At 49.4% G+C, this 24,279-nt stretch overlaps 1 protein-coding gene across 14 annotated transcripts in view; it reads right to left on the bottom strand.

Annotated features, from left to right (window-relative positions):
* The window catches only part of mef2d (myocyte enhancer factor 2d), a 60,291-nt gene that overhangs the window by 6,932 nt on the left and 29,080 nt on the right, over positions 1-24,279 (bottom strand). For 2 of the 14 annotated variants that reach the window (XM_031576403.2, XM_031576404.2), the window contains exons 4-13: positions 18,671-18,808; positions 12,589-12,802; positions 12,214-12,270; positions 8,918-9,096; positions 7,621-7,650; positions 5,914-6,031; positions 5,502-5,618; positions 5,105-5,318; positions 3,799-3,867; positions 748-798 (exon numbers count right to left, since the gene is read on the bottom strand). In XM_031576403.2, the coding sequence (XP_031432263.1) occupies positions 748-798; positions 3,799-3,867; positions 5,105-5,318; positions 5,502-5,618; positions 5,914-6,031; positions 7,621-7,650; positions 8,918-9,096; positions 12,214-12,270; positions 12,589-12,802; positions 18,671-18,808 (1,187 nt within the window). Of the gene's footprint in view, positions 1-747; positions 799-3,798; positions 3,868-5,104; positions 5,319-5,501; positions 5,619-5,913; positions 6,032-7,620; positions 7,651-8,917; positions 9,097-12,213; positions 12,271-12,588; positions 12,803-18,670; positions 18,809-18,954; positions 19,090-24,279 lie in introns of all 14 variants that reach the window. The other 12 variants (XM_031576406.2, XM_031576405.2, XM_031576408.2 and 9 more) reach the window with 12 other exon arrangements.

Genomic DNA, 24,279 nt, shown 5'->3' with positions numbered 1-24,279 from the left:
AGCATGCTCAATGTCTAAACACACAAACATTATTCTTACTCCTCACAACAAACGCTTCGGCTGAAAAATGTGGTTTTCCCTTTCTTATCTGATCTGGTTGTTTTCTGAAAAGCCACATAAAACTATGGCCATCTGCTGTCCCAAGTGTAGTGCTGTGCTGTGCTCTCCCTCCCTCCCTCCCTCCCTCTTTCCCTCTCTCCCTCTCTCTCTTTCTTTCTTTCCTTGCTAGTGAACTGGACATCTTTGTGTGCTAGTTATCGCAGCAGACAGGCCTGCCTTATGGAGCTGTACAGGTAGATGGATTGGGATGCCACTGAGGGGGCCTCGCGCTATTCTGAGGAGGGAGAGAATTTTTTTTATTTTCTTTTTGGCAAATTCAGCAAATCCTGTGACAGAGACAAAGACCAACTTTCACAGTGGAGCCGCGTGCGCAAAGGGCCAGCCAGAAGCAGAGAGAGAGAGTGAAAGAGAGAGAGAGACAGAGAGAGTGAGTGAGAGAGCGAGAAACAGAGAAAGGAGGTGAGTGTGTGAGAGAGAGAGTGCAAGAAAGAGAGAAAGAACGAAAGTGAGTGAGAGAGAGAGAGCGCAAGAAAGAGAGAAAGAAAGAATGAGAGTGAGAGCGAGAGAGTGAGAGAGACAGAGAGAGTGAGTGAGAGCGAGAAAGAGAGAAAGAAAGTGCGTGTGAGAGAGAGACAGAGAGAGAGAGAAGCATGGAGAAAAAGAGATGCAGATGTGGGAATACAGTACCAGCTGAACCCCTCATCTCTGCCCAGCAGTAAGCTTGCCTGTGAGGTCACACTGCAGAGGGGGGAGAAATAAGCTGTTGGAACACAAGGCCACCACATGCTACACACACGCTTGCTGAAGACCAAAGGCTATGCTACACACCTAGCACTGGGCTAACGTAGTTGCGCTAAAACCTAGCCTGACCGACCACACTTGTACATTTAGTGGTAAGCTAACCTGGCCTCTCTAAGTAACATTGCCCACTGGGCTTACCTGACTGATCTACAGTCTACAAACGACACAGAATAAACATGACTTACACACTTTAAGGAGTGGGCTTATGGGATAATATGACTGCTAAACTGAGCTCAACTGCTAACATTTTCTTGAATACTGTCCTAAACATGAAAACAGTACCTTAATTTTTTAATGAAAAAAATGTTTTCAAACCAATCTAATCCTACCCACACTTCAACACAGGACTGACCAAACAACACAACAGAACATGTCAATATGAAACCTTTAGCAATGGTCCAACCAAAACTAAAAATTATAGTATAATATAATATCATATATTAGTATGTGAGCATACTAAACAACATATTGTGCTTCGCTTCCTAATTACAGCTGAAGAATGAAAGAAGATAGAAACAGAGGCAGCAAAAAGACTATACAAATTATTATGAGACGACAATCAACTAGTTATTGTTTAAATTCTTTCGAAACTTAACCTAGCCTAAGATTTCACAGGTGTACATATCTCACAAAAAGACAGACTTTTGTACACAAATAAGTTTGTGAACTCCTAGTGACTGGATGAAGATGTAAAATACAAAACAAATCTTGACATTGGCAGACACTGTGCACTAACAACATCGACACATAACAACACGTAGCTTGGGCTTCATGACACCTGTTTAAAATGTTGTTTTCTTACTCCGACTTAAAAGAGCAATTAACACGATGTGCATGATCAGGAAAGAAACTAGGGTTTTTTTTTGCGCCCCTATCCCAGTAAGCACCACAGACATGCAGGGTCTCCCTCGGCCACCAGGAGTCATTGAAGTGCACAGCTAGAGAGCTGGAATTTACATATAAATTGGCCACTAGCAGTCACCACACACAAATGAGTCATAAACTACACAGAACGAAAGTCGGCATAAAAAAAGAAATCCCAAATCTGCCCGGAGGACTAAGTACAGCAGCTCTGACTAGATCTGTTTGCTGAAAGGGAAACTGAATCTGACAGACGGACATCAAATTGAACACGGCACATCAAAGGCGCACAGGAATTGTGCATTCTGTTTGGTGTTTCACGATGCAATCTGACCTCCGTATTAAACAATCATCCATTAGCTAATCAGAAAGGGTACTTATTTAACGAAGGCTACAAATGGCTCCCTTGGCGGTTGTCTGGAGCGTGATCATCATCATAGGCTTATTTGACATACATGGATGTGGCTTCCCCTTGCGCTCCTCAATGATAACTCTGCCTTTCATTAAGCCGTGGAGGGGCTGGAAGAAAATGAAGACTGTCTGGAGTCGTCTGCACCAGTATGCTGTTGTACTGCAGCCATACTTGTGTGAAGTCTCTTCTATGTGATGCAGTGTAAATGAATCACCCGAGTGAGTTAAAAGAGTTGCAGAGCAGTCAGTGTTTTTCCTAATAATCTGTATGCCCTAAATGCAAACACGATACAATCTCTCCATCCTACCAAACTGCTACTGAAGAGCTGTCTAGATATTTGTGTGCTAGCACAGACTGTGATCAGATTAGCCAGCTCAGCACAGCTCCAGAGAGGTCTCAGCACAGCTCCAGAGAGGGTCTCAGCGTCTCGGAGTGCAGCGGACATGGAGGCGGGACATCCCTCAAGGAGCCGTAACCCGTCTCAGGCTGGTGAGATCGCGACAAACGCCTCCCTGTGTGTTGCCAGGTGGGAGAGGTGTAAAAGCTCATTTTCTCAACGTTAAACTCCTGCCATCTTTTATTTATTTGTTTTCAGCCTCGCTCCTTCCTTACACGCAGTCCAGAGGGGATGCCGGTTCTACATCACGCACCCCAAACTCGCCACCTCCTGTACCCTGTACCCGGCACCTGTCTGGTACCCCCTCTCACTTCAGATGCCCACTTTACTGCCTACCAAAGATGGCATTGTTCTGGGCAACAACAACAAAAAACAGATGACTGATGTTGGCCCAAAACCCAGAGCGCTGGTATCGGCTGGCTCGTCTGCTTAGCCCCATCCACAGGGGCCCAGAACAGCGTTGGGTCCGTTTTGAGCCGGAGCGGAACAGAGCAGAGCGTAGCGGGGCGGGTCGGTAATGGGCGGCCGCGGCTGCTAATGACTCAGCCGAGGCCGCGGAGGATCTTCAAACGCGCCGCAGGAGGCCGACATCATTACGGCGTCCTGCTTTCACATCTCCGCCCTATCTGCCGCCACCGCCGCCGCTGCAGCTGGAGAGGGCTTCACACACCCGAGACTTCATTACCATTTCATTAACACACTATTCTATTTATTCAAGTCACTCGTTTGGGTGAGAAAAATTTGTATCATAAATACACAGCATTATTATGCTCTCAGTGGTGTTCGCTGCTGCAGAGCTGTTATGATTCAATTATTAGCTATGGCTGGTCTGAAGAGCCCTGTCTGAACACGAGTGCCAATCACCAGGGAATCATAGTGGCGAACAGTCAGTACTGAAATGACAAATGTTAACATCCAACAGCAAGAAACAAACATGTATATATATATATATATAAACAATATACATCATAGTGCATGGAACTGACACACTAAACTGAAGCATGGGTTAAGGACAGGACAGTGATTGCTGCCTGGGAATGGTCTCGTCACCACGACGACAACCACACGCTCTTTCACTGGACCAGCTTATCTGAGGCTGGTGTTATTGTGTTTGCCTTGTTTGTGCTGGCTTTTCCCAGCAAAGCTACACGCTCAAAAACACCAGACGGACGCGCGCGCGCGCGCACACACACACACACACGCACGCACGCGCACGCTCAGGAGGACAGACAGAAGCATGATGCCACAGAGTGTGATGCCAATTCACCTGAGGTTAGCCGCAAAGCTGGAGATGCAGTTAGCCATCTCCCCATTCTGTTTGTCTGCGCCCCACATGCTGTAAACAGAGCAGAACAGGGGCCATTACACCAGCTCCCACGGACACGCTGGAATCACTGAAACCTGAGATTACCATTAACACACAGACACACACAGGCACACAGAAACACACACACACACACACACACACACTGTCTCTCTCTCACTGTCACTCTCTCTCTCCCTCACACACTCACACGTATTGGCAGAAACACACACACATATTGGAAGGAACACACACACACATATTGGCAGGCACGAGGGCACACACACACCACTGCAAACCCAGGCACACGCTCTTGACAAGAGCCTGCATTACAGCCCTGAGAACAAGTCATTAAAGGCCGTCACTACACCTCCACCTCCTGGGAAATCAGCTCCCGCCCCTCCCCCACCCCGTTCCCAGCGAGAGAGAGTGGAAGTGGGAGGGGGAGAGAGAGTGTGTGTGTGTGTGTTAGTGTGTGTGTGTGTGAGAGGAGAGAGAGAGATGAAGAGAGCGATGAGGAGAGATTTAGGTCAACCTCTCAGGGAGGAAAAATCAAGCTATAGTCTGTGGTTGAGTCTATTGATGTGTTCCGTATACAATGGGCTCGTATAGAGCGTGGTGGATGTAAACACCATGCAGATGTAAATTGATATGGCGGTAAACGATGAATGTTGAAACCATATTCAATCTGTGCATTGCCATTCTCAGCTACACTATGATGATCTGCTTTATGTAATATCCATGGTCTTCCACAGGGGATGCGTAACACAACTTAGCTTTGTGTTTTTTTTGCCGGAAAGGGTCAAGTTTACACACAAAACAGGACTCTTTGGGCCGGACCAGGACTTGACCCGGACTAAAATCCCTAATGTCATCTGTACACTGCCTGTTTAAATACACAATCATGGACTAGTTTTAATCAGTCTGTGGTTAAGTGCATTTCATTGTGTGGGAAGTGTTTAGAAACACTTAACGTTAATTCATCACACTCAGACGGTCACGAATGAGGAGAGGCTAAAGAGGCAGAAAACAGAGGTCTGCTCTCCTTCTCAGGGTCTTTACTTCTCGGCTCACGGAGACAGTTGTGCATTGGTGAGTTAAGAAACCAGGTTAGCGAGCACTAAAATCAGGAAACCAGGTTAGCGAGCACTTAAAGCAGAAAATAAGGCGGGGGGTTATATATTATGTGGTGGCGATGTGATTGGTGAACTATTATCCGAAACACCATGCAAAGAAAAGAAAAGACTGTGAACTAAGCCGGACTACTTACACCAGGTTACTGAGCGAGGCCAGGCTTAGCTGCTGTGGCTGTTGTTGCTGCTGCTGTTGCGGCTGTTGTTGTTGCTGCTGCTGCTGCTGTTGTTGCTGGGATACTGATGGCTGCTGCTGTTGCTGTTGCCAAGTGGTCATGTTGCCTGGCAACAGCCCGCCCGGCGACGTGAAAGCCTGGAGTGCGGTGAGATCGGCGCTTGTCAGCTGATACTCTGGGATGAGGAAGGAGGGGAAAAAAAAGCGGAGCAAGAAAAACGATTAAGGCAGGCTGCTCGCTGAATCACAGGGTAAACAAATAAACTGCTTGTTTCCCTCTGTGATGTAAATCGGGCACCCATTTCAGGCTTGGCCTCGGGCAAGAGAGGTGTGTGGGATCAAACAACTGAGAAAACTACCATTACAGAGACGAGCAGCGGGAGAGACAGCCAGGCAAACTCCATGAGTCCCTGAGAAACTGCAGTCAGCCTGCTCATAACACTGACATGCATCTGCCCATTCTTCTAACCTCAACACTATGAACACAAAGTTCAACAAAGACACAGCTTTTATTACACACTGCACGTAAAACCAGGCAGTCTGTATTTGTATGACCCAACTTTGGGACACTAGGTCATTGCGGAAGTCTTATATCTAGCATACTAATTATTTTTAGTATCAATCAAAGAAAGCATTTTTTTTTGGAATACCAGACTTTTTTATCTTTTTTTTTTTTTTTTATCCGCAGAATGTTTGTAGTAACTCGCACAAGCAGAGTTACTGAGAATGTACATGCTGTATGCGCAGGGGATTCGAAGCTGTCGTTCTCACCTGTGTTGTAGGCTGTTGGCATGGCTGAGAAAGGAGTCAGGAGGCTTGGAGTTGCCACGGAAACCACCGGTGTGGTGAGTGGCTGGGTCACTTGAGAGGCGCCTAACCGCTGGGCATTCTGGGTAAACGAGGGGAAAGGAGAAAGTCAGCCATGTGGCATGGGTCGGGGGTGCGGGATGGAGAAGGAGAGACACAGAGACCTAAAAACATTCATCAATTAAAACTAATACGCTGCCGCCAAACATGCACACTATACACACGTACTGGGCACACGTGAGTGCATTTCAACATACATGTTTATGCAGGGCAGAAACTCCACAATAACAAAATTCTACAATAACAGGTCATTCAAAAGCACATCTTCATAGTCTGTAAATATGACACACGTAGAATGGAAACTAGGGCAAAACCAAGATGAAAGTAACAAACAGGTGACTCAAACGAAGGCAGTGAAGATGTTGTGGTCCATAGAACCTCAGTCAAATAAGACAACACCACAATCAGTGAGGCAGCCAAAAGAGTCGAAACAAATCACAAGACTGACACTTGGCTGCGTCCGTATCGACTCTAAATGCATGCATGAGAAGCAAACACACAGGTACCCCATCAGGTGTGTTTGGAGGTCAACACCAAAGCAAGTAAACATGGCGCTTGCCAATCAGTCACGCCTCTCAATAAACCTGTAATGAATGGGGGTATGCAACCTAGTGGAGGTGAAGTGAGGCACGCGTGTGTGTGGGGGGGTGGGTGGAGTTGTGGCAGGGCTCCGCTTCCTCCTGAGTCGAGACGTTTGACTGTGCTAGGCTAAGCCAAACTGTGCCATGCTAGACATGTCACTGGAGGCCAATCGTTAGCGGGACAGGATAAGGCTGCCTGCCTCTGTACTCCCCCATCCACCCCCACCCCCACCGCCCCCCCACCCCTAACCCCTTCACTTCCTTTCTGCTTGGCTGGATCCTGCCTTTTGATCCAGCGCATCCTTGCTCGCGTGCAATCATGCCGTGCAGCCACGCGAAGATGCTCTCACTACGCTCCGCTCGATGCATCCGACACCGTATGAGCATTAGTTCTGCCTCCAGATCAGCGGATAAACAAACACAGCGCTTCTGCCGTGCTGAAATGTGCTAGGCTCGCTAACGCTCCTCGCTAACGCACCTCGCACTGCCTAATTGCCTTAACGACTTGTGTTGTTTTTGTGCTTTTTTTTTTATATCCGAAATTTCAGGACATTTCTATGTGTATGTGCGCGCATGTGTGTATGTGACTGCCGAGTAATAATAATTTCATGGTTATTGGTCTGTGTTTACCAAGCGAGTGTTTATGACACCTCTGACTAGATGACGTCTTTCCATTTTTGACTCATCAGGCAGTGGGCGGCAGTGAGAGATTTTTTTTTTTCTCTTCTTTTTAGTTTAAAAGGACTGAATGTTCAAACCATGATATGAAAAAAGGCTAATTTTGGCTTTGTGGTAAATCCATTTGATAGCACTTTGCACCACATTTACATGCTGCATGAGTACAAACGTCGAACGTCATTAAGAAATTAGTTCATGGTGGGTTCAAGCCAATGATACATAAAAAAAAAAAAAAAAAAAAGGATTCAAAGTAAATGCTATGCGTGGACATGAGTAAGATGGCAAGAACATGAAAAAAAAAATCATCACGTCATCACGGCACAACAGTCAAGTTACGGGAGATTCACTTCACCTCACTCACCAACTCCAGCTCTTCGTCTGTCTGCAGGAGGGGAACAGGACACAGAGAGGGAGATTACTGCTAAGTTCCAGGCCCTCTGCGCTCGGCCTTCACAAGACCCACTGTCTCTTGTCATGGAGAACACATGGCTCACTTTTTTCAACACCAAACCTAAGCTAATGCCAACCTAATGGCTTTGGAAAGGTTTGGCTGCCGGTCAAAAGAATACTGGCGTCGACGAGAGAGAGGAGAGAGTCGTGAAGAAAGGGACTCAGGTCAGGCTCGTCACGCATGATTTTTCACATGGCATAGGCCACTAATACCTGCCATTAATTACACGGATTCCACTGTAATATTAGATCACACTGCATGATCCTGGATCATACTGTTTTGTATTGTATTGTATGCAGCAGATTTGTATTCTATTAATTAGATTTGAAATCTGTGCATTTTCAAGGTGGAATGTACGGCCAGGCGTACTCGTGACAGTTGTACTCGTGACAGGCGTACTCATGACAGGCGTACTCGGACAGGCGTAATCATGACAGGCCTCAGATATCTAACAAACAGGCCCTGAATGTCACCCAAGTGGTTTGAGGTGGTGATTTCATGTAAACCTATTATGAACTATTATTCAGATTTTTTTCCTTCCATTAATCATATTTCTGATGTTAATTGCTGAAAGATAATTAACTGGTCATTTGATGTGATGTGTTGAAGAATGCTTAATTAAAGCACCGCACTGACATTATCAGTACTGCCTACACCTTTGGAGATAATTGGAAGATAATTCGGCATAAGTCTCACTCTAAAAAGTTTTTCATTTGTAGTCACATAGGCACTGTCGTCTTATCTTCAATAGGTGGATTAAATGTACATGTTCTTGTGTTTATGCTTCCTGGAAATGAATGTCAAGAAAAAACAAAACCTTCAATGGATAAGACCGGAAAATATGTTCAAATCCGAGTTCAGGGGACTACCCGATACTCACAACTGGAATAATGCAGCATAGCAGCTCTTTACTGAGTCCATAGGCATCCAGGCCAAGATAACAAAAACATGTAGGCTGTTTGGCTGCGTGTAAAAAGCAGTTCTTTGCCAGTTAGTATTTTATGTGGTCTTGTTACAGGCAGTTTCATATCACCTACCGACTTGGATATTGCATTTTCTGAGCTGACCACTATGCTAAGCATGGTTATATTTCCAGTTAAACCTGCAATGACTATAAACATATGATTGATTTTTGTTGTTGTTGTTTTGTCTTGATGGGCTCCTTTGGCCGAACTGGGCTGCCATAGAATCTGCTCACCAGCTGCAGCAGGCTCTTTCCACTCTGCGAAGTGATGACCCGGAGGTCCGGCTTGCGGCTGTTCACCATCTGAGGGCTGGGCGGAGGCGGAGACTTGGCCGGAACTACTTTCCCCATGCTGTTGCCATTGGACACGGAGAGGAGTCCTGGGGAGGCTCTGGCGCTGATGTACCCGTTTGCTGATGATAAACAGACAAGGCAAAACGTGTCAACATACAACAGACCCTCACGCATGCATACGCACTTTTTTTAGCGTGGTGTGTGCGTGCGGCTCCTAATGAAAACGGCAAGCTTTAAACAAAATAAATAAATAAATAAATAAAAAGTAGGCCGCCAAAAAACAACAGAGAAGCAAGCAGCTCGCATCGCCCAGCGTGTTTCGCCGCAGCGCACTCTTCCCTCGCAAAACAAAACAACGGCCTCCTTTGTGTTACCCCAAACGTAATCCCTCGTTTTCCACTTTTGTAAACCCATTATGACATAATTGGCGGATTAGGTGTGACTGCGTTTTTTGAGCCGGGGTGCCACTGTTTGGCTTCCGGTGCCTTTTGAAGGGGGCTTCAGGCCTGCAGGAGTCAGGTGAGGGGCCCAGAGTTTAAAAAAGAGAGAGAGAGAGAAAAAAAAAATGTCAGCGTGCGGCGTGAAGGGCGCGCTGTGGCCCTGAGGCTGTGGTGAGGGACTTTCCCAGGACACAAGCCTCTGTCCATCTCTCAGGGATAAGGGAGGGCATTCACCAAGTGGCAGAGAGGAGAAACATGTGACGACCCGACCCCCCCCCCCCATCTTCTCTACTCCAACAACACACCCCCACCACAACTCCCACCATCAGCAACCCCCAACACACTACTGCTTTTCAGACAGAAACGGCTATCTGTTAAATCGGAATCTGTTTGGGGAGGGGGGGGACGACTGAGTGTCTGTTCCTCATATCTGCTATATTAAACGACGGTGACGAGAAACGCGCTCGACACGAAAACCAAAGGGTGCTTTTGGTGTGTGTGTGTGTGTGTGTGTGTGTGTGTGTGTGTGTGTGTGTGTGTGTGTGTCTCGTTATGTCTGAGAAGTCCCTCATCAGTGTGGGTAAGTCACTGAAGTGATCCAGTAGTTTGATTTAGACGGTGACGAGCCCTTGGCCCATGTGTCACTGGACTGAGATAGAATCATGTTGCATGCGGCGGGGCAACACAGGCTGGATTGAGGCGATGAGGGTGGGGGTGGGGGAGCTGTGTGTGTGTGTGTGTGTGTGTGTGTGTGTGTGTGTGTGTGTGTGTGTGTGTGTGTGTGAGGGTGGGGGAGCTGTTGTTGCCCCTCTACTTTTGGAAACATGAAGCCAGAATTTCTTACAGAGTTGGGGTGTGTGTGTGTGTGTGTGTGTGTGTGTGTGTGAGGGGGGGGGGGCGGCCACATGTGTGTGTCTGCTGTTGGCAACCGACCTCTGACCTCTTTGACCCCTACAAGAGGCTCTCGCTCTCACCCTCTCTCTACCTCTTTTTCTCTCTCCTGCTCCCCCCTCCCCCCCCATTTTCTCCTTCTCTGTTTTTTCTCTCTCTTCCAACTTTCCTCCTGCTTCTCCCTCTTTCTCTCCCTCTCCCGGCAGGCTGGAGGCTCCTCTTACCCCAGCCCGGGCGTGGGAATGTCAGGAATGCCGCGTGACGTCAATGGTGACATTCCCGCTGCCTGAGCCCTTTGCACAACAGCTGAGAATCGAGGGACACAAGGGGAGGGGGCGTGCGGGGGAAGAGGCGGAGGAAGAGGAGGAGGAGGAAGAGCAGATAGAGAGGGAGAGCTGGGAGGCATCGGGCTCTCAGTGGACACTAGAAGAGAACTCCCTTCCCTTTCTCAGCTTACAAACATGGAGAGAGGTAGAGGGAGAGAGAGAGAGAGAGAGAGAGAGAGAGAGAGAGAGAGGTAGGGGAAGAGAGAGGTAGAGAGAGAGAGAGAGAGAGAGAGGTAGAGGAAGAGAGAGGTAGAGAGAGAGAGAGAGGTAGAGAGAGAGAGGTAGAGGGAGAGAGAGGTAGAGGTAGAGGGAGAGAGAGAGGTAGAGGTAAAGAGAGAGAGAGGAAGAGGTAGAGAGAGAGAGAGAGAGAGAGAGAGAGAGAGAGAGCGAGAGAGAGAGAGAAACGAAAGCATGTAAAGGCCCGATGACAAAGGTCATCCCTGTAGTCCAGTTACATGTGTGTCCACCCCACACTAACAACTAATCCAACCTTTTCTCCACCTAAAAGTCGGCGTTGGTCTGCAGACAGAAAATCTGTTTCTGCAACCATTTGTAGCTGGCTTTGAAGTGAGGCGAGGATCAGGCGACGGGGCTGTTTTTTCGGGCGCAGCAGACAAGGATGATGTGGAGCGACAGCTGAGGAAGGTGGAGAGGAGAGGAGGGGCGGCTTGAAGTGTGTGTGTGCGAGAGCGTGTGCGTGTGTGTGTGTGTGTGTGTGTGTGTGTGTGTGTGTGTGTGTGTGTGTGTGTGTGTGTGTGTGTGTGGTGAGTGCGTGTCGTGGGGGTAGGTGTTAGTCCACACCACTCATGTCATTCATGTCTGTCATTCTGCTCACCCTCCCCCCATTACCCATAACCCCCCTGTGCTGTTTACAGACTGTCCTGTGACCCTCAGCTGTCGTGCGCAAAAAAAAAAAACAGGTGCGGGAGCGTCCAATGAGAGGACACAGCGTGTGGAGATGGTAGTGGTGGAGTGAGTGTGTGTGTGTGTATATATGTTTGTGTGTGTATACGTGAGTGTGTGTGTATACGTGTGTGTGTGTGTGTGTGTGTGTGTGTATATACATGTGTGTGTGTGTGTGTGTATACATGTGTGTGTGTATGTGTGTATATGTGTGTGTGTATACGTGTGTGTGTGTGTGTGTGTGTGTGTGTGTGTGAGAGAGTGTGTGTGTGTGTGAGAGTGTGTGTGTGAGGGTGGGGGTGTTGGTGTCCATGAGGATCCGAGGGATTGCTCTAAACTAGCTGCCTGCTTTGCGTGCCCAGCGGAGATAAAGCTTGTGGCTTGTACAGTCATGTTCAGCCTTTTCACGACTACAATCAAAGCCCTGAAGAGCACACAACCGGTCGCCACCCACGCCCGACCGACCGAAACAGGCCGCCGCTGGACACGGTAGTGGGGTGGAGTGTGATCGGATCTCACAGGAAGCCAAGCATCACTTCTGCACAGTAATAACAAACCGGTTTCATCGCAGAAGCAAACAGTACAAAGGCTGGATGAAAGAAAAAACAACACCCTAGTTAAAGTTCCAGGAACTAATATAGAATGACAGGGCTGTTCACCCTGGTATGACACTCACCCACTGGACTTGGACACGCTCCATTCGAGTTGTTGAGGTCACCGCCTAGAAGCGCACCTGTGGAACAGAAAAAGCGGATCCGTTAAGAGACCGCCTCGGTGCCAAGCCAAGCCGCACCCCGCACAATAACAAATGAAGCACCACTCACAGCACAACAAACACATCAAACAACCATGTCAGTCGTAGTTCGCAGCGGCCTGGATTGAATTAATATCGCAAAGGCAGAAAACCATCACTCTGTTCTTCAGTCTAAATAAGAATGTTTAGTTGTTGCCTAACACTGACAATGGCAACAGATGTTCTCTCCCGTCTCCATGGACACCTGTCCCAGACACCATCGGTTGCCAGGGCCTCAACCATCGCGGAGACACTCACCTGCACTGGCCGGCCGCTGTGGTAACCCGGGCGATACGGTGTTCCTCTGGAGGGCGGGTTGCTGTGGCGACAGGAGGCGCGGGTCTGTGAGCGTGGACGTGACGAAGGAGGTGGTGACGAGGGCGCTGCTGGGGTTGCTGCTGAACTGCAGCTGGCTCTGGTTGGACACGGGCACGGTGACGGGCATGGAGAAGGTGGGCGCCGGGACTGTGGACTGAGAGAGAGAGAGAAGAAAAAGAGAGAAAGAGAGAGAGCAAAAGAAAGAAAGAAAGAAAGAAAGAAATCAAAATAAAGAAAGAAAGAAAGAGCAAAAGAAAGAGAAAGAGAGAGAGAGAGAGAGAGAGAGAGAGAGAGAGAGAGAGAGAGAGAGAGAGAGTGTTCAGGCATGCTAGATACACATACACAGACACATGCAAACTGTAGACACACTGATGCACTCCCTAACACACACACACACACACACACTGATACAAACAGACACACACACAAAGACACACACAAAAACATCCATCAAAGCACGCACACACACAGTCTGCACATACTTTCACACAGACAGACAGACAGACAGACAGACAGACAGACAGACAGACAGACAGACAGACACAGACAGAATCTTCAAACACACTCTGGGGAGTTTCATGGCATGCTAGAGTGACTCGAGGTAAAAAGAAAAGCAACTCAAGCAGTAAGCAGCTGAGAAGTGTGCTCAGAAACACAGGTCACGTGCAGAGTTACTCTCCCCCCACACCTACAGCCAGCCAGTGGGGCCACACGTCACTAAATGTCTCTCTCTAGCCCTCCGCAGATCTGGTCACCAGTCGTCGTACTTCAAGCTAATGCGATCATACTACAAACCCCTCGCCTGAACCTGGTATTGACATCATGTAAGTAGGGCTGCTATTTTACTGGAGCTAAACACAGCACTCGACTGGTCAGTAAAAGTGCACCACAAGTGGTTCCCACAGCACTGGTGCAGAAATTAAAAAAAGGCCTCTTGTTGTGGTACAGCCAGGGGAAAATGTGGGAATACTAGAACAGAACGGGGGACGGGGGACGGGGGAGGGGGGGGGGGGGGGGGGGGGGGGAAGCAACTAAAGCTTCCAGTACTGAACGAGGGATGAAAGGATGGGTGATAAAGGGGCAGTGTGTAGAAATGGTGCTTTATGAAGTTGATGGGTCTACTGGTGTAGGGGTGGCCGTAATCTACGTAAGGGGTCTCTGTGTTTGGGCACATTGGTGCTTTGCTCATGTGTGGTTCTACCAGAGTTCCACGGTTCTACCAGGGTGTGGAACCTATCAACGTGGGGCGTGCTGGATGTGTGCATAGCTTCAGAATGAACTCTCCAGTCTTCTGAGTGTGCCATGCCAAATTATTGTTATTTTTATTATTAATGAGTTAACAGTTCCACCTGGACCATGATGGTTCTCTGCAGGGATATGGGTGGCTGGGCGGGTGGTGGTGTGGTGGTGGCTGGGCGTGTGATGGTGTGGTGTGGTGTGGTGTGGTGTGGTGTGGTGTGGTGTGGTGGTGTGGTGGTGTGGTGGTGTGGTGGTGGCTGGGCGTGGTGTGGTGTGGTGGTGGTGTGGTGTAGTGGTGGTGTGGTGGCTGGGCGTGTGGTGGTGTGGTGGTGGTGTGGTGTAGTGGTGGTGTGGTGGCTGGGCGTGTGGTGGTGTGGTGGTGTGGTGGTGGTGGCTGGGCGGGTGGTGGCTGGGCGGGTGGTGGTGGTGGTGGTTGGGGTTGGAGTGTTTTTCAGGCCCTGGGTGCCGGTGGACTCAAACTGTCCGGTTGCTGTGTGCGAACCGCAACCCATTTTTGCTGCGCCGCTCCCCAGCTCAACTCTGGCGGCAGGCAGGCAGGCAGGCAGGCAGGCAGGGCCACTAAATATAGAATGTGGGCCATACGAGGCCTCCTGTGTCCTGTGCAAGGGGACCCAGTTTGGAGGAGTTGGGTCGGTCTGTTCGCTTGCCTTCCATCCTGTCCTTCTCCCTTTTCTCACTGGTTCCTCTGGCAGTCTGGATGGGGGAGGCGGGCAGAGAGGAGGAGGAGGAGGAGGAGGAGGAGGAGGAGGTGGAGGTGGAGGCATAACAGGAAGTGCTTGACCTTTGCCACTCTCTCCCATTCTCTCCTGACTCCCTCCACCTTCATGCCATGGCGGACCTTCACTCTGTGTGGAGGTGTGGAATCTACCTGAAGAATGAAGAACTAAACCCAACTAACTGACATTAGAAGCAGCTGGCAAACTGTGGCTCTGTCAATGGTGTAACTGGGTTGGCTCTGTCAATGGTCTGACTGGGTAGACTCTCAACTACGTAGTTGAGTAGTTGATGTCCTCTTGTGTATAATGTGAATGGGCAGGCTTTTAAAAAAAACTAAGCAGCTTCAGCCATATCATGACTCCCTATCAGAGGAAAACAGCTATATCACAGGCCCCTGCTCAGGACAAAAACCTTCATCATCATCATCAACACCATCATCATCATCATCATCATCATCTAGCATGCTGGTGGCCAGGACTGTGGGATAAAGCTCTGAGGTTACAGCACAGCACACCGGCCAGGCGGGGTGAGGGGGTGTGGATTGGGGGGATGGGGGGAAGGCAGTGGTGGGGGCTGTCACGTGACGTGACGTGACGTGAGGTTAGCACGACAGACGGAGGAGAGGAAACAAGGAGCATACAGCACTGAACCAACACCACTTTCTGCCAGAGAGTTGGGGGATTGGGGGGGGGGGGGGTGCAGGGGGGGGAGAGGGGCCACAGCCTTAGGGGACTAACACAGACGAAAACATGAAGCATCCCCATTGCTATACTTTATTTGGACTGTTAAACACGGGACGAAGACAGACATATACTTTTCACTCTTGGGCCGTAAAAGGCAGGTGTACCACATTCTGTGTCTGTGTGTAGGAGGGACAGATCGCGTCATGTGGGGCAGAGAGAGCACTTTTCCCCAAATACAGGAACAGACGACAAAGCTGAGGGGTGTGGCTGTGATGGGTGACGGTCGTAAGCTGATGTGAGAGTCCACCAACGAAGCATTGTGATATAGCGATCACCGTGTTTATCAAAAGCTAATGTATCTCTATCTTTAATGTAAATCGGACAAACTAAACAAAGCAACGTGCAATGAGTGATGGGGGTGGGGGGGCAAATAATGATGTCTTTATGTATTAATATATGGAATATTAATATGATTAATGTGTCTTTACTTGTCTAAAGTGTATGACAGTTTGACACTGTCAAGTTTGACGTCTCTAAGAACCTGTCCTCTTCCCTCCGCAGGGCCTGACACTTGGAGTGTTTCCTGGATGTAATGATATCAGAGTGAGTTACGCTGCTGCCCTAGTTTACGACGTTCCCCCGTGTGCTGAGAGCCTTTTAAATGTTCCCTCCGCACTACAGAGAAGCCCTGCTCTCTCTCTCTCACACACACACACACACACACACACACACACACACACACACACACACACACACACACACACACACACACACACACACACACACACACACACACACACACACACACACACACACACACACACACACACACACACACACACACACACACACACACACACGGCTTCAGCTGGGTCAAACTGCACTGACATTTATGGCCCTGGTTTTTGCGACGACCTTTCAAGGTCGTGACCACCGGCGGAGCACTCGCCCCACGTAACAGGCTTCTGTCTTCTTCTTATTAAGTCAGTTTAGTGTCAGAGGCCCCGTCCCTGTCAGAGGGCCCCATACTGGAGGTCACTGACTTTAACGTTTGACGTTTCTCATGACTATTCCCAGTGTGTTTAAAATACCAGGACAAACACCCATCTGCCAATCCCACAATATGGCCACCACAAACACCACTTAACATTAAAACAGGAAGAATTCTTCATACTGAGAAACCATAACTAATCCTAGACCTAACCTAGCCAGTACCACAGGACTGTAAGTTAGGCTTGGGCGGTATCTATTTTTTTTTTTTTTTCATACCTTCCTGACATTTTGCAGGGGTATACGTAATATGAGGGTATTTGTGCAACCAAAATCAATAATAATAAAAAAAAAAAGCTCAGCTGCTGGTGAGAGATGTATGACGTTGTCGAGCCTACAATGCTGTGCGTCTTATGTGCAATTAGCCTACTTAGACAAGTCTGGATTTTTCTCTTGCTGGAGAACTCACTGCCGTGGTGACTACTGACATATCATTGGGCTACTGAGCTGCTTTTGTAGTTGGAAGAAGTCATCTCAAGATCAAGTTATATGTGGCAATATTTCCATGATTCCATATCTCGTCATCTTTGATTGATTAGCTAGGAGACCTATAGAGCAGAAATGACCTAATTTGACCTAATCATGCACTATAAACTCAGTAAAGGGGTCACGGTGAGGGAGCTGAGCGCTAAGAGACTCCATGTTGAAGAGTTCAGCCTTCGTTTATTTCAACACCACCCCACGTCCTTTTTGTCGCAGGACACAAAACGCAATAATGGAAAATGTAGTTAAATACTCTACCAACAGTAGCGTGAATGTAAACACATAAGAACACGGGCGAGATCGCTGTAAATAATAATAAAAGAAATGTCGGTATTTTTGATTGAAAATCATGCCCAATGCCCCCTGTATAAATACACTTCTATCCTTTTACAAAAGATACAACACCACGCCACAAAACGATCCCACTTCATTTAAAGGTGACGAACAAACAGAAAAAGACCAAAAACAACAGTGCAATCACACCTACCATAAAAATAAACACACATAACATCATCATCATCATCAATAACGACTCCAACCACACTGTATCCCTGACCTCTGGGTCTGGGGCCCTACGCCGCCCCTACCCACCCACTCCCACAGACTGGGTTTGGGTGACGGACCCACTCACTCCCACAGACTGGGTTTGGGTGACGGCCGGGCCTGGCAGAGTTGGGCTTGGCACGGTTGAGGGACCACAGGCCTGTTTGACAGATTGGTGCTGTATGCTTCTGTTTCCCCCACTCATCATCGCCAGTGAGAGGTGTGTGCCGGGGCAGAGGGAGGGAGGGAGGGAGGGAGCGGACCAGAGGAGAAGCAGGACTGGAGGCAGAGGCGAGGCGAGGCGAGGCGCTGGACCGCATTTTTTTACCGAGCCGGTTGGTCTGGGTCAAAAGCCTGCTTTTGACAAGTGGCTGAGGTTGTGGTCGTTTGCAGCTACCCTGTAAAATTCCTGCCGGAAATGGCAGTCCAGATAAAATAGTTGTGCTGTTTATGTCCATGTCCTTTTCTCCAACATATAAAATCTGAGATGATTTACTTGAAGACATTTCAGGGCATCAAGATTGCTTGGAACTAGGAACTATAAACCTTTTTAAGATGAACTTTTCCCAAGATTTTTGTTTATCTTAAATAAGCCGGAATCTCTGCAGGGCCGTGGTTTGCGGAGAGAGACAATAAACCTGGCCGGGGGAGAAGAGCACATCTGGCCCTGGCTAAAGCACATCTGGACCTGCCTGCTCTGGAGCGGTTGGCTCTGCAGCTGCCTAAACCTCCCCTTTTCCAAAAAGCTCTTTCCAGTCTGCTCATCTTTAGCTTCAGCTAAAACAGCCTCAGCTTCCAACAACGAGATCAGCAACAATCAGACAAAAAAAAGTCCCAATAGAACATCAATGGAATTACGGGAACATATGGAGTTATTCCCTGGAAAAGGCACACAAAGCGAGGAGCAAGGCAGGCCATTAAACATATTGGACATGCCAAGGATTTGTAGTTATTTTTTTTATTTTTTTCAATCTACTGAGACAGATCCATTTGAAATTGAATTCGCCCCGCCTGTGTAAAACCTCATTGAAAGCGGCCGGGCCAAACCCCTCAACCTCTCCTTCTCCCACTCCTTGTCCGAGCGCACACATTTAGCGGAGGGGTGGGGGTGGGGGGGGTCAGGGATGAAGGGAGATGAAGAGTGGAGGGAGGGGAAGGGAAGGAGGAGGAGGTGAGAGATGGGTGGGGGGTGGAGGGGGGAGCAGGTGCTCTGTGAGTCGTTGTAGTTGCTTGCTTGTTTGTTTGTTTGTTGCCGTGGCCACAGTGGCCGCCGCGCTGGTACTCACTGACAGCCTATAGCTCTGCATCATTTTATCAAACTCCTCGTCAATTTTTTTGTATTTCTCCTCAGTGCGGGGGGTGAGTGAGAAGGGCTCCTCTGGATCTGGGCTCTCAGAGTCTCGCTGCTCTTTCTTGTTCAGAGCCTTTTCCGTTCCAGGGAGAACAGAAAGAATGAGAGAAAGAGAGAGAGAGGGGAGACAGAGAAAGAAAGAGAGAGAGAGAGAGAGAGAGAGAGAGAGAGGATTGAAGGTTAGCGAAGTAGAGAAATAGTAAGGTTTTGGGTACTCACGCCATATCTCTTGAAGAGGATGTCCAGCTCCTCGCTCTTGCGATACTTGTCCTCGTTTAACGGGCTTTGGTCAATGGAGTCCTCGCCATCGGGCTCGGGGCTGTTGCAACCATTAAAGCCTTTCTTTCGCAACGTCTTTAAACATTTAAAATAAAAACAAGGAGAGGGGGAGAGGAGGGACAATTTTCATTTTCACACTTCATCATTTCTAGACTGGAGTCTTTTCATTGTTAAGACATGCAGCGATGACCATAGCAGATTTGAACCCTTATCCAGGTCCACGCCCTTAGTCCTGACCTGGCTTCTCATCACTATTACTGTACTAAAGCAACAGCTTCTTAAAATCATACATGGTCATGAGAAATTATTTTTTAATTCAATTTTACGATTTCCAAAACATACTGACCGAAAATGCCACTGTTTACACACTTCAAAACGCAGTGTGAGCAAGTAAGACTTTGTACTGTAACTGGAGGATAACAAAAAAAAAAAACGTCCTGCACAATGAACGGGAGAACAGAGGCTCCACTACAGGAGAGGAAACAGCTCAGAGTGGAGTTTGCTCAGGAGTTTGGAGTCAGTGCAGTTCGCCTTCGCTACGGAAACAGGGTCTTATTTTGAGAGGATTTTCAAAACAGGCTTTCCCAGTAAGTAGCTTTGCTGGTTGGGGCCTCCATCATCAAATAGGAGGGGACAAACGGGTTCCTGAAAGTGAACTCTTTTTGCTTTTGCTAATCGCAGTTCAGTTTTAAAAATGAACCGGTTGATGCACTGAGAGATCATACTTGGCCTCCATGATCTGACAAACCACTGCAAGGCTTCAGAACAATCAGTGCTCCTTTGATAGAATCGAATTGCTAATCCTTAGCATATATGTCATCATATGGCATTCATCGTTGCACTGAAATAAGCTATCAAAGCAGCACAGATGCACCAAAGCTGTTAGGCACTGCTTGCTTTCAATGAAATAATCTGTCCCTGCAGCCTCTCTTTAGAGACTTCTTTAGTTATAGCATGTACACCCAGTGTACCAGAATGAGTCTCTTTGTTTAATCACATTTTTTTTTAGACTTTTGGAGACAAAAATTTGTAAATTCCAATTTACAGTAGCAATGGTGCCAACCCACACACACTCTCTCACACACACACACACACACACACACACACACACACACACACACACACACACAAGTCTATGCGAGGGGAGTCAGTCAGCTGATCAGCTTGTCTCTCAGTCAGCTCCATCTGTTCACCTGTGCCTTCGCACCTCTCCCCCGCTGGCACGCGCACGCTCACGCTCACGCTCACACACACACACACTCTCCCCCGCTGGCACGCTCACGCTCAAGTGTGTGGCTTCTATTGTGTTGCCAGGGTAAGATTCCCCTGCAGAGCAGCTCAGGCTGTGACTGGCTGCAGCGCCCGCTCCCCCGCCCCTCCCCCTCTGGCCCTCTCGCCCTATCCTCTCTCTCCCTCCCTCTCGCCGCTCTCGCTCTCCCTATCTCTCCGTCTCTTTCTCCCTCTCTCTCCCTATCTCTCTGTCTCTTTCTTTCTCCCTCTCTCTACCTATCTCTCCGTCTCTTTCTCCCTCTCTCCCCCCCTCGTTCTCCTTCTCCCTCTCCTTCACACGACCATTACTCTTGCTCGCTGCATTCTTGCGGACCCCCTTCTCAGCTCCTCCCTGATCCTTCTCCTTCTCCTTCTCCTTCACTCTTCACCTTCACTCGTTTTCCATTCTCCCTCTTTCCATCGTGTGTGAGAGACCCCCCCACCCACCACCACCACCCCTGTTTCTCTAGCTGCATTCTTGTGCATGCTCCATCCTGGTCTTTCTCATTGCCTTTTCTCTCACTCTCTCTCTCTCTCTCTCTCTCTCTCTCTCTGTCTTTCTCTGTCTTTCGCTCATCCTCCAATCTGACAGAATCTTCCCACGGCTCCCGCCTGACTCATCCATGTCCTCCTCTGCCCTGCTCTCTCTCCATCTCTCTTCTCTCTCTCTCTCTCTCTTCTTCTCTCTCTCTCTCCCTCTCTCTCTCTCTTGTTCTCTGCCTCTCTCCCTCCAATTCCCAAGCCTCTTTTTCCTTTTAGATGCTTTCTGTACGCTCACTCTCTCTCTCCACTCTCTCCACCCCCTCCTCCCTCTCTCTCTCCCTCTACATGGACTGAGTGGAGTAGGGGTGAGCCAGGCAGCCCCGTGTCCATTGGGTCCATGTAATGTCACGTCCCATTTACAGCGCAGCATACATGGAGGCCCCGGCCCCTGCGGGCGTCCCCAGAGACAAGAGACCGGAGACCGGGCTTCAGGACAGGGCCCCGCTCCAGCAGAGCAGCCCCCAGAGCTCAGGGAGAGTGGAGGTGGTGGTTGCAGTGGAAAAGACTGCTGGGAAGGCATGGAGAGAGAGGGAGGGAGAGAAAGAAAAAGAAGGACCAAAAGACAACAAGACAGAAAGAAGTAAGAAGTGGGAGAGGGGGTAGGCAAACAGACGAATGGAATGACGAGAGAGACTAATTAAGAAAGGGAAGATAGAGAGAAAGAAAGAGAAAGAAAGAGCCTACCCCCCCCCAAAAAAGAAGGAAAACTCTACCTTAAAAAGGAGAGGGTGCCAGAGGTGGGGCAGTGAGAGGGAGAGAAAGAGAGAGGGAGAGAAAGAGAGAGGGAGAGAAAGAGAGCACTTTCGCTCCAGTGCTACACGTCCCTTAAAAGGGCCCGTGTGCAGCCCCCCCCCCCCCCCATCTGGCCATGACTTATGCATGTGGCTAATGGAGCCTCTCTATCGGGATGGAGGGGGGTTATCACAGTCCTGTCACACCAGGAGTACTCAACTCAGGCTCTGTAGCCCTTCGCTTAGGCCCAACTAGGCCAAGCCTCCCGGTTGGAAAGAAAAATAACTTGGTCAGTCACCGGTAAAAAGGTGAGTTTTAAAAGTTTAAGAAAATTTAAACCCAGCCTTAAAAAAACTCAAAGACTCAAGTTCCTGAACTTCAGAAAAGTTGCGAGCGAAAGCATCGAGTCGAGGCACATCCCGTGCTTTCCCTACCAGCGGCCATGTTGCTCCCAGAACAACACGGATAATACCGCTGAGACTTCCTGTACTTAACACAATGACACAGAATATTAATCTGATCAGATCGTGTATCGCGCTGGGAGGTTTAGGGCCTCACGTCCCACGGCCAGGTGGGTGGGGTCACCTCCCAGGGGCAACACACCAGTGGCCCCTGTCTGCCCTTCTCTCCCCCCCTCTCTCTCTCTCTCTCCCTCCCTCCCTCTCTCCCTCTCTCTCTCCCTCTCTCTCTCCCTCTCTCTCTCTTTCGTTTCCTCTGCCCAGTGCAGATTAGCACAGGGAGAAATGACGGGTCTTAGAGGGGGAGCATGAGGAATTTGTTTGACATGGCAAAGCAGGATTAGCCCCAGGGGAGGGGCTAGTGTCAGGGCAATGAGAGGATGGTGGCAGGAGGTGGGGTGGTGGGGTGAAGGTGGGGGAGGGTGGGAGGGGGGTGTCGAGGAGGGTGTACTCTCAAGACCTTGCCCATGCGTTCTCAGCGTTCAGTAAAAGCGGGAAGGGACGAGAACCACCGGCAAGACGAGAACCACCAGGCACCTATTTTGGTGAGATTGGTTCCTTTAAAACGTAAAAGTTTGGTTCTGGTGCCGTGACGTGAGACGGGTCGTCTGCGCGGTGCCCCTGAGACCTGCAGCCACAGGGACCTGAAATCTGAGCAGTGGCAAAGTCCTTAAGCCGCCCACAGCACCATGATGCTGAGGCTAGATCCTCCCTCCTTGAGCCGCTTAACAAAAGGGCATCCCTCGCTTCTTCTCCTCCTCCTCCTTCTCCTCTTCCTCCCCTCTGCCTGGCCACCCTCCATTTACACTTATTCACACTCTTCCTCTCGATATCCATCTCCTCTTGTTAACATTCACTGCCCCATATGTCTTCCTCCTTCTCTCTCTCTCTCTCTCTCTCCATCTCTCTCTCTCGATATCCATCTCGCTCCTTCAACCCCAGTCCCCCCCTCTCTTTCCTTCACTCTCCCCTGATTGGGATCTGCAGTCAAGCGGATTAACACGCTCTGGCAGGAGAAGCAGGCAGCCCACACACACACATACACACAAAACACACACAGCCTCCCTCCCTGCACGTGCCGCTTGTGTGTGTGTGTGTGTGTGTGTGTGTGTGTGTGTGTCTCTGTGTGTGTGTGTGTGTGTGCATATGCATGACTGTTCAGGGGTGCATTAAAGGAATGCCTGGCTGTGTGTGTGTGTGCATGTGCATGTGTTTGTGTTTGTGTGTGTGCGTGAGAGTGTGAGAGAAGGCTACACAAGAGTGAGTACAGCAGTTTGAAGTGGGGATGGCAAGATGCTTTGTGCGTGTGCATATGTGTGTGTGCATGTGTGTACATGCATGTGTGTGTGTGTGTGTGTGTGTGTGTGTGTGTGCATGAGAGTGTGAGACAAGCCTACACAAGAGTGAGTACAGCAGTTTCGGGAAGGGATGGCAAGATGCTTTGTGTGTGCACATGTGTGTAATTCTGTGTGTGTGTGTATACACAACATTTTTTGTGTTCCATAATTCATACGCACAGAGAGCTTGAGGAGAGGTGGGGCGGAGGACCTGACACATTCCTGTGCTTTGGTGCTCCCTCACGGGCCTCCCCCCTCCCCCCCCGACCGCCTCATCCGCGGGTCTGAAACCCCCACAGCTGCCCTGTCCCTACACCCTGCACCCTCCGCCCTACACCCTCCGCCCTCTCCATCCCCTCTCTGGCTGGGCCCCACAGCCATAGTCTGGACCACGGGCGAGGAGGAGGCTGGCCTGGGCTGAGCTGTAGCCTGGCGCGCTGCTCCGCGGTCGGGCCTGACGGAGGAAGGGGACTCCTGGTGTGGCTGGAGGCGCTGGGAGTCTTTCACGCTCCGTGCCTCTCGCCTTGGCTCTGAATATTGCATGAGGCAGTGAGGCTTCTGGGCCGCAGCAGAGCGTGCATGTGTGTGTTAGCGAGAGAACATGAACACACACGAACACACACACACACACACACACACACACACACACACACAGCCACTCAGGCTTACACTGATGTGGCCTAGAGCGACCCAACGCCCCTAACATGGTACACACACACACACACACACACACACACACACACACACACTTAAGAGCCATCTGCAGCAGGAGCCTCCTCTCCCTCTCCCTTTTCCCCACTGCTGTGTGCTTCTGCAGCGGGGAGAGAAACAGCCCCAGTGGCCCATCATCATCACCACCATCATCATCATCTCCCCCAGAACAAGTACAACCTCTCACGCTGCCCGCTGTAAGGCCACAGCGCGAA

This window comes from Clupea harengus, chromosome 11 (assembly GCF_900700415.2).
Source record: "Clupea harengus chromosome 11, Ch_v2.0.2, whole genome shotgun sequence".
NCBI lineage: Eukaryota > Metazoa > Chordata > Actinopteri > Clupeiformes > Clupeidae > Clupea > Clupea harengus.
Note: the sequence above shows the minus strand (reverse complement) of the source record. Positions and strands in the feature narration are given on the sequence as shown.